The sequence below is a fragment of the Pollachius pollachius genome, assembly GCF_949987615.1.
Source record: "Pollachius pollachius genome assembly, chromosome: 5".
Lineage (NCBI taxonomy): Eukaryota > Metazoa > Chordata > Actinopteri > Gadiformes > Gadidae > Pollachius > Pollachius pollachius.
The window spans coordinates 13,530,542-13,540,541 of record NC_136938.1 but is presented as its reverse complement, the minus strand read 5'-3'; the positions used below and the strand labels follow the sequence as shown (position 1 = coordinate 13,540,541).

Sequence of the window (10,000 nt, the reverse complement as noted above, 5' to 3'; positions counted from 1 at the left end):
GACGTGTCCTTATATAGGTTCTTAAGTCACATCGAGATCAACATTCATACAAATACACAAGCTTGTTTGCATACCTGTTGTGTGTGTATGTGTGTGTGTGTGTGTGTGTTGGGTAGTGTGTGTTTGTGTGCTTGTATGTGTGAGTGTGTGCTACGTGTGTACTCTTAAGTTTGTCTCACCCTTTCATTAGTAAGAGGTTTAAACCCTTTTAAAGCCTCTGAACCCTAAATCAGCTCAAGATGAAGTGAAGTCTGTTCTTGATTTTCCCATACTGTCTGGCGCGTACACCTACAAACACATTCATACAAACACAAAAACACACACACACACACATCTTCCCTGCATACCTTCAAAACCTGTGAGACACAGTCAGTACTGTATAGTAAATGATCCTGCATGTTCTCCATGTATGGTATGTTCTGGTGTTTTTATAAATAACTGTTTGCCTGTTGTTTCAACATAGGAGAGGGTTCGGGTAGCTGGGGTCTGAGTGGGTAATGAGAGTGTGAGCGTGTGCGCATGTATTTGGTACATGTGCATTTGTGAATTAGTACAGCCTGTGTGTATGTTTGTGTGCGTGCATGTTAGGGAGTATTAAGAAAACGGGTGAGCATGCATTTGTTGCCTTGTTTGCGAGTGTGTTAACTGTTTGTGGGCTGTGTGTGTGTGTGTGTGTGCGTGCGCGCGCGTGTGTGTGTGTGTGTTAGAGAAAGAATGTTCAAGATGCATGTGTGAGCATGTGGGATGTGTGTTGTGTGTGTGTGTGTGTGTGTGTGTGTGTGTGTGTGTGTGTGTGTGTGTGTGTGTGTGAGTTTGTGTGTGTGTGTGTGTGTGACTGTGCGTGTGTGGGGAGCATGCTCTCAGGCTGTGCTGGCCTCCTCAGCAGGCCTGATGGGGAGCAGATGTGAGCAGGCAGGCGGCCGGGCAGCCAGCCAGAGCAGCTGGGCCAGATTACTAACAACAGCATTCCTGGAGACTCTGGGAGAGAGGGGAGGGAGAGGGGGTAGATTGGGGGGGGGGGCGGGGGGAAGGATGGGGATAGAGAATGAGAGACATAGAGACAGAGGGAGGGAGAAAGACGAAAAGAGACGAAAGAGTAACGAGGGAGACAGGGACAGAGAGAGCTTTGAGAGAGAAGTGAGTGAGATGGAGGGAGAGAGGGAGAGACACACCCATAGAGAGACACAAAGAGAGACCGAGAGAGACGGACTGAGGGAGACCGACAGAGACCACAGAGAGAAAGACTGAGAGAGATACACAGAGAACCAGAGAAAAAAACAGAGCGAGAGTAGAATAGGGACTTGGTTTAGCTAATGCTAATTGAATGCAGCTGCAGTTCCTTCACAAAGAAGCAAGAAAACTAATCCACATCCACACACACACACACACACACACACACACACACACACACACACACCAAAAATACACAGAGTAAAAAACAAACACACAGACCAACTTGTGTGTATATGTGTGTGCTTATAATGAGGCTTGCATGCTAGTGTGACCTCATGCCAAACATGGGCTCTGTGTTTAAGGTCTGACCAGAGAAGAAACACAGTAGGTCTCTAATGTCACTGTCTGAGCTCCTAATACATAGCCTGGCAAATATGTATGTGTGTGTATGTGCATGTGTATGTGTGGTTGTCGGATGGGAAGTCTTCAGGCTATTCGTGCTCAGCCTCTGTGAAGATGTCTCTGAATGAGGAAGGCTTGTAGTGTACAGCTGTTTACATATGTTCACATCTCTACGCCCACCCTAGTGTCATTCATTGTTTACAGTGTGTCAGTATAATCTGTCTCTGTCTCTCTGTCTCTCTGTCTCTCTGTCTGTCTCTCTCTCTCCTCTCCCTTCCTACCTCGCACTCTCCTCCTCCTACTCTCGCACTTAACCGATATCTACCTCTCCTCAACTCTTGGCAGGAGCGTGTGATCCTTAAGCACAATGTGATCACAGATGGCCACAGATGGGCCTGCACACCCAGCGCACTTCCTCATGTATTACAAATCCACAGCACTCACTCTGTGCCAGTGTGTGTGTGTGTGTGTGTGTGTGTGTGTGTGTGTGTGTGTGTGTGTGTGTGTGTGTGTGTATGGGTCGTGTCAACTGGTGAGATTAAACAGCTGTCTATAATCTCACAGTGGGTGTAGACAGACAGATTCCTCTCCTCCTCTCTTCTCCTCGCTCTATACCTTCCATCTCCCATCTCCTCATCTCATCTCCTGCTCTCGTCCTCTCTTCCTCCTTCTCTCCTCCTCTCCACTCCTCTCTTCCTCTTTTCCACTCCTCTTTCCATGTCTAACCATGGTCAAACGTAACACAATCAGTACTCAATACCACTAAGGAGATCATTACTGGTGTTCCCTGAGCTCAACACTTTCTCTGGAGAATAACAACTAAAGAGTAAACCAATATAGAAGCTGGATAGAAGGTGACTGTTGGCTTTTCTGACCATCAGATCACAAAATCAACTTTCAGAGAAGGATCTGCATTTCCATGTGTTTTATGTCGAGGTCTATCTTGATTCTGTTTGATAAGCAGAGTTACAACATTTGACTTTGCGCTCAGCACAGTGTACAATGAAATAGAGAAGCCTGACTAAAGCAGGGCTGTGCTATCTGAACTGACAGCATGCAGTATTTTGGTACTGTGTGTTAATTTCTAGAGTTTTAACTTACTTTGTAACTGTGCTTGGACTGTTTGGACTGTGGGAGCCCAAAGCTAGAGTTAGGTTAGTTTGACACACACAGACACGTGTGTGTGTGTGTGTGTGTGTGTGTGTGTGTGTGTGTGTGTGTGTGTGTGTGTGTGTGTGTGTGTGTGTGTGTGTGTGTGTGTGTGTGTGTGTGTGTGTGTGTGATAGAGAAAGGGTACGTCTATTTTCACCAGAAGGATTTGTTTGTCTGGAGTTTAGGGTGGTTGACTCCCAGTTATTTGGTTGTGGGTTCGATCCTCATGTCTTCATCAGTAAGCATCCTTGAGCATGCAAACCCTACTTGCTCCACCATGGTTCCTCACACACGCTATAAAGCAGTCAAATCTACTATGCAGGGCAACAATCATCAGGGGCAGGTGTTTGCTGCCTTGCTTAAGGAATCATGATCAAAGTTAGAACCCTCCAGATTATCTTCTTTAACTCCTGTACCTAGTGCCCTATGTAAAAACATTTATACAGCATAACCTATACATGTTTGTATTATTTATTACCTATCAATACATTTATGGCACAGTTTTTTGTGTTTATTATTGCACAGCACCATGCGATAGCCTAATTCCTTCACACTGTGTCCACAGGTGTACAGACAATTAGGAACGAGTTCCTCTCTGCTCGTAATGTCGTCACACTTTCAGCTTGGGTTACAATATCAGCCAGATCGGGTTCAACAGCTGCTCTTTTAGACAGACTGACATATAGACATTAACAGACATTCACAGACGGACATAGAGATAAACATGATGTACAGCAATAAAAATAATGCAACTTTGTGCGCCTCTATACGGTTTGTTTTGCGTGCGTGTGTGTGTGTATGCGGACTGTCCCAATGAACATGGTATAGGTTCATGGTATATCAAAACAACATATACGGCTATATAAACATCAACGTCTGTCTCAGATTGCTGATCTCTAGTGTCTCTAGTCCCATGGTCTCTGGTCCCTTGTCTGTGTCTGGTCTCTGATCTCTAGTCTCTCTAGTCTCTCTGCTCCCTTGTCTGTGTCTGGTCTCTGATCTCTAGTCTCTCTAGTCTCTCTGCTCCCTCTGGTCTCAGGTTTATTTTCCCTTGTTTGGCCGTCCATGGTGGGGGTCACGTTTCTGGCCAAGGTTAATCCACCGATAGCTCGACCATAGGGCATGCTTCAGATAGCCCCCCACCCCGCACCACCTCTCCACCACAACCTGTGATGGACAGCAGCAGACCCTGCTACACTTGTCACCGGGTGTCAAACGGTCTGTCTGAGGGGGGGGAGGGAAGCGATGGAGGGATGGAAGGGATGAAGGTGTGGGAAGGGCTGAAGGGGTGCAGGGGGTGGAGGGGTTCTTTGGGAGGTCAATTCTAAATGGGGTGGGTGTGTGAATGTCTGCGATAGAGAGTGTGAAGCACTAGAGAGAGGGACAGAGCGGGGGTGGGGGGGGGGGGGGGGGAGAGAGAGAAGGGAGAGGTATATTGCGTTTGACAGTGGAGCAGATTCAGGCTGTAGCAGCTGAGGCTACAAGCAGGTGCTGTGTTGAGTCCCAGGGAGAGGAAGAGACAATGCAAGCCTGACTTTCTTTCTCCCCTCGTAGAGGTACAGCCTGTGAACACCCCGGCTCATTTCTACCCGAAAGCACAGTGTGCACTTACAACCAACCACATCCACACGTGAAGGCCAACAAACCCTGGCCCCCTGCAACCACACTGCCCCCTGGTTCAAATGTGTGTCATTGTCCTTTTTAAAGAGATGGTCTTCTTTGTGTTTAACTCTCTCTTTCCCTCTCTCTCTATCGTACGCTCTCTCTTTTGTCTTTCATCTAAGGAAGCAAAGTGCAGAAGGACGGAACGATGCCAGATTCTCCTGCGGATGTCAAATCCCAGACCAGGTCCAGCCCCCCCACCATGCCTGCCCCACCGCCTGCTGTAAGCCAGGCAGCCAATCGCAGCATCTCCTTCACCCCCACAACAAGCAAATCCAGTAAGATGTGTGTGTGTGTGTGTGTGTGTGTGTGTGTGTGTGTGTGTGCCAGAAGACACTCAAACCTTAGATGTATTGAAAGAATGAAAGAATGCAAAAACTTTGAAATCTGATTAGTTGGCAATCATCGTGTTGTATTGATCACAGGCTTGATCCTTCACTGCTGTGTAAGAATAATAACATGGGATGTATGTATGGGATAATTTAAAGACTATCCCGAGGTAGTGCAATTTAAAATTTGTTCAAAACTGGTATTGGAAACAGGCGTGTAGACAGGATTTAGGGCATATAAAAGCAAATCTGTATGAGCCCGTCAACATTTTTCGGGCTCACACAGTAATAAGTGCGGGTAGAGCACGTACCCTTTAGAATCAGTCCTTACTGCAGCGACCCGGGTTTGTTTCCTGACAGCGGTCCTTTGCTGCATGTTCACCCCTCTCTCTCCCATACCCTCCTGTCTATCTCACTCATCAAAAATATCCTTATTTCATGACCCATTTATAATCATATTTGATTTAAACGGCTTCTCCCTGCAGGGCCATTTGAATCACCATCACCTTTCACTGCTTGACCACACCGCGGATTTAAGTATAAAGGGTCCTTTTACATTGAACGCAGTTGTCCATTCCGATTTTTTACTTAATATTGGAGCTGAATGGCACTGTAAAGATGAGAAGCAATCTCTTTTGAACAATATGGTATTTTTGTCATAGTCACCATGGTCAATGTACATGTTGTAGGACTTGGTGGAGGTAAAAAGTCCAATGAAAAAAGTACCAAAAACAAAGCAACAAGGAGGAAGAAACACAGAAAGATTTGTGCCCTTTTATCTTGAAAGACGGTCTTCCAGTCAAGTCCTGTATGTAGCGACACATTGATGCGCTATTGATTTTGAGCTTGCCGGCCTCTAGGAATGTCTGGGGTAATGGACGATGTCACTTCAGTGACCAGCGAGGATGGCCCAGCTGTCCCCAACACCATATATGTTTGTGCCAAACTCGGGTCATTCCAGATATGTGCTTCTTCTCTAAGGGCAGCAGACATGTGTTGAAGTTACTTGTGTGTCAGGTGTGTACCCCTGTAGCCCTGAATGTAGAACATATGCGTGCACACGTGCGTGTGTGTGTGTCCCTGAATGTAGAAGATACATGCGTGTATGTGTGTCTTTGTGGGTCTGTGTGTGTAAGTGTGTTTGAATGTGTGCATTTGTATAAGTATGTCTGTGCATGTATTTCTGTGTGTTTGTGGTTGTTTGTATATGTGTGTGTGTGTGTGTGTTTGTGTATATATGTGTGTGTGTGTGTGTATGTGTGTGTGTGTGTGTGCGCGCGTGTGTGTGTGTGTGTGTGTGTGTGTGTGTGTGTGTGTGTGTGTGTGTGTGTGTGTGTGTGTGTGTGTGTGTGTGTGTGTGTGTGTGTGTGTGTGTGTGTGTGTGTGTGCGTGTGTGTGTGTTGGTGTGTGTGTGTGTTGTTTACCAGGACATTGGACGCCACGCCAGTGATAGGCTCTCTAGTCTTTTCTTCTTTATATAGTAGTAATGACATGCTGTGTTGATTCACCTGTTGTAGAGTCCCCGCCACCCCTGCCTATCACATCTTTCTCTCTAAAACCAGGGCACAATGCTGCCTGCCTGCCGGTCTACCCTGCTCGCTTTCTGTCTAGCTGACTGCCTGGCTGCATGGCTTTCTGCAGTGTTAAAGTGTCTGGACCAGCAGTTTAGACCATTGGTTCCAAACCAGGGGGATATGATAGTACTGAGCCAGCAGTACTAATCTGTTGAAGAAAACTTCTTCAAATGTTTCAAATCAACATTGCCACTGTATAAATAAACACACACTAAAATCCCTTAATGAAAGATTTATCCACTTGCCCGAAGGAGTTTCTCTTCTGTAGAATTTCTCAAACAGGAAATGAGACATGAGACATGACACACCTATTGAATTTCTGGTTTTAGGCCAAGGCTCTGTACCATCTCACCTTATATGTTTTACTATAACATAGTAGGACTGCCCGATTGAGATTAGGATTGAGATTATTCCATATTAACCATTTCTAGGGCCATTACAATATTAGTAACGATTTTGATTGATAATAGTCCAATTGTAGCTGAAAGGAAAGATGTGTGTTTTGGTGTGGACGAAGCGATCTTGAGAGGGGCTGTGGGTCTGTGGGTGTGCATGACACTTAAAAGGGTTGGGTATAACTGGATTAGAGCAGCAAGCCGAGAAGGACTTTACGGAATATAAATTAGAACCCACTGACTGGACCGCTAGAACTCCCTGGACAAGATCTCTCTTTTCAAACACTGCGGATCTTCTTTGCACACCTGGGTCTTTATGCACTGTAATCCCTTCCTCTGGATCTACCAATTCAGAGGTTTCTAAAGTTTCTGCCTGTCTGGCACTGTAGTGGTGTGGTTCTACTTGATACTGCAAGTCAGCCTGTTTGAGTGTGTCTCGTCTCGTCTGTAGCTACAGTTGCATCCATGTCACATATGGACGTTCATGCCATACATAGGTGTTATATAATTATATATATAATTCTAACAATAAAACATTTTAGATGGATGACTATGCTTCATATAACTTTAAGTTTTATATTATATCATTCATTAATATATTATATATTATATAATTAAAGATAGTAAATGCAAATATATTTACACAATATGAATGCATATATATATTAAATACACATAGAATGTACTCTTGCTAATATGGATATATATAATAAAATGCACAACGTTATATTGAATGCTGTCAAGGTTGTGTGTGTTTCGACATGATCACACATCATCAGCGCCTGATACATATTGAAATAGGGGAGAGGTCAAAAGTAGTGTGTGTAGTGTGCCTGTGTGTGTGTGAGGGTGTGTGTGTGTGCATGTGTGTATGTTTGCGTGCATGCATGCATGTGTGTCTGTGTGTGTGTGTGTGCGTGCATGTGTGTCTGTGTGCGTGTGTGTGTGTGTGTGTGTGTGTTTGTATGCGTGTGTGTGTGTGTGGGGGGGGGGGTGTGTGTGTGCATGCGTGCGTGCGTGTGTTTGTGTGTTATTAAAAGACACCATGTTGAACTATCCTAAACCCTAGAGCTGCAAATGGTGTCTCAGCTGGTGGACATGTGCAGGGTCCGATTTAGCAGCACACCTGCTATCGGAATAAAAGTACCACAGGCCAGAGCTCTATTTATGGACTCTCCTTAACAAGTTCCTCTTAGAGTCTCCCAGAGAGAGAGAGAGAGAGAGAGAGAGAGAGAGAGAGAGAGAGAGAGAGAGAGAGAGAGAGAGAGAGAGAAGAAGGCCGGCAAAGAGATAAAAGAATATATGGATAGCGATTGAGACAGTGACAGATGGCTTGGAGGATAGAGAGACACAGATACATGGAACAAGAGAGGGAGAGAGGGAGAGGGAGAGAGAGAGAGAGAGAGAGAGAGAGAGAGAGAGAGAGAGAGAGAGAGAAAGAGAGACAGAGAGAGTGATTAGAGCCAAGATATTGGGGAACTGAGGGGGTCAAATGGTCCAATGTGAGGGACAGCTGAATTTGCTTTGAGCGCCAATAGACACACACACACACACACACACACACACACACACACACACACACACACACACACACACACACACACACACACACACACACACACACACACACGCATAGAGCCACATGCAACCAACCTTCTGGCAAACTGGCACATCCTGAGTGGCGGATAACAGGCATGTGTTTCCCATGTAGCGCAACACATTCTCCACAGACACACATACACAAACACACATACATACACACACACACACACACACACACACACAAACACACATACACACACACAAACACACACACACACACACACACTTACTGCCACACAGACACCAACCAGCTTCATCCCCAGCAAGCCAAACCTCGGATTTTGAGTTCTGAGGTTCTGTGTCTGAAGCTGACCAACATGTCAGTCCTCTTTGCATCATCAGCCGTGATAACTCCCTGCCTCACCTCCTCCTGTTCCTCCTCCTCAGTACTCAATGGCAGCAGCCACTCGCCCACCTCACTGAATGGCGGCCCCTCTACGCCTAACGGCTTCAGCAACGGGCCTGCCATGTCATCCACGGCCTCGCTGTCCAATCAGCAGCTCCCGCCAGCCTGCGGTGCCCGGCAGCTCTGCAAGCTCAAGCGCTTCCTCACCACGCTGCAGCAGTTTGGCAACGACATCTCGCCGGAGATCGGCGAGCGGGTTCGCAGCCTGGTGCTGGGACTGGTGGTGAGTACCAACTGGACTCGGACAGTTGTCCTTGGGCGGCACTGTGTGTGTGTGTGTGTGTGTGTGTGTGTGTGTGTGTGTGTGTGTGTCTGTGTATCACAGAGACGCTGAGATAGGCTTACAGAGGGGTTTGGTGTGTATGTTAAAGAGTAAGGGCGCACTCACACTAGGCAAAGTTGCCCTGTACCGTACTCAAGTACGATTGCCCCCCCCCCCCCACCTAGTGTGCCGTTGGCCTGTGCTCACACTAGGCAATCTCAACTGGGCCTGAGTACAGTTGCCAAGTGTACATACATCATCATGTCGTAATAAGTCATCACCAAGGGTCTGCTGCTTAGTATAACAACAATTGAGAACAACGCAGAGAACACAATTGACACTTTACTTACTTTGGATCCGTTCTACTCAGATACAACCCTCTCTCACTGAGCGTTTTTACACTGCCAAATATGCCGTTTTATGCACGCCTTTTTTCGCGGCACGGTCCGCGCGTATACACTCCCCGAGGTAAATTGCCTACTAATGCTAGAACCATGTCTCACTAGAGACAATGCAGCGATATGATCATGAGTAGTTCTAACTGGAGAGAAAGTAAAATCCGCGAGCTACTGATCATGTGAGAGAAGGTGATGCCCGCGCCGTGACGGACAGGAGATTTTTGATCAAACACTCAACTTCGCCATCGCACCAACGTGAACCCACTCGTGAACCGCTTGCCGACTTGTTTATTGTTTAATGGGGTAGAAGGGTTGCATGGACTATACGTCATCCAGCTCAGGTTGCATATCCTTGCGTACGTGCGTGCCGGCACATTAGCATCTGTACCATGCCCTGAGCACACCTCTCCGAAGTTTACTCAGGCCATGGAATTGAACTGTACTTGAGTACGGATGGCGTCCTCACACTAGCCAAACAATCTAGATTTTAGGGGGCAAACATGCTTGGGCACGGTACAGATGGCCTAGTGTGAGTGCGCCCTAATTTAACCCAAAACCTTTTTTGTTTTAAATGTGGTTAATGTCTTATATGATCGTAAACCAGAAAACAGTCTTCCCGAAAGATGGAGGAGCCTGTAGGTATAC

At 46.4% G+C, this 10,000-nt stretch overlaps 1 protein-coding gene across 3 annotated transcripts in view; it reads left to right on the top strand.

Annotated features, from left to right (window-relative positions):
* cbfa2t3 (CBFA2/RUNX1 partner transcriptional co-repressor 3) overlaps window positions 1-10,000 on the top strand; it is a 43,498-nt gene that overhangs the window by 17,788 nt on the left and 15,710 nt on the right. For all 3 annotated transcript variants that reach the window (XM_079736438.1, XM_079736437.1, XM_079736439.1), the window contains exons 2-3: window positions 4,512-4,667; window positions 8,677-8,918. In XM_079736438.1, the coding sequence (XP_079592564.1) occupies window positions 4,512-4,667; window positions 8,677-8,918 (398 nt within the window). The remainder of the gene's footprint in view (window positions 1-4,511; window positions 4,668-8,676; window positions 8,919-10,000) is intronic.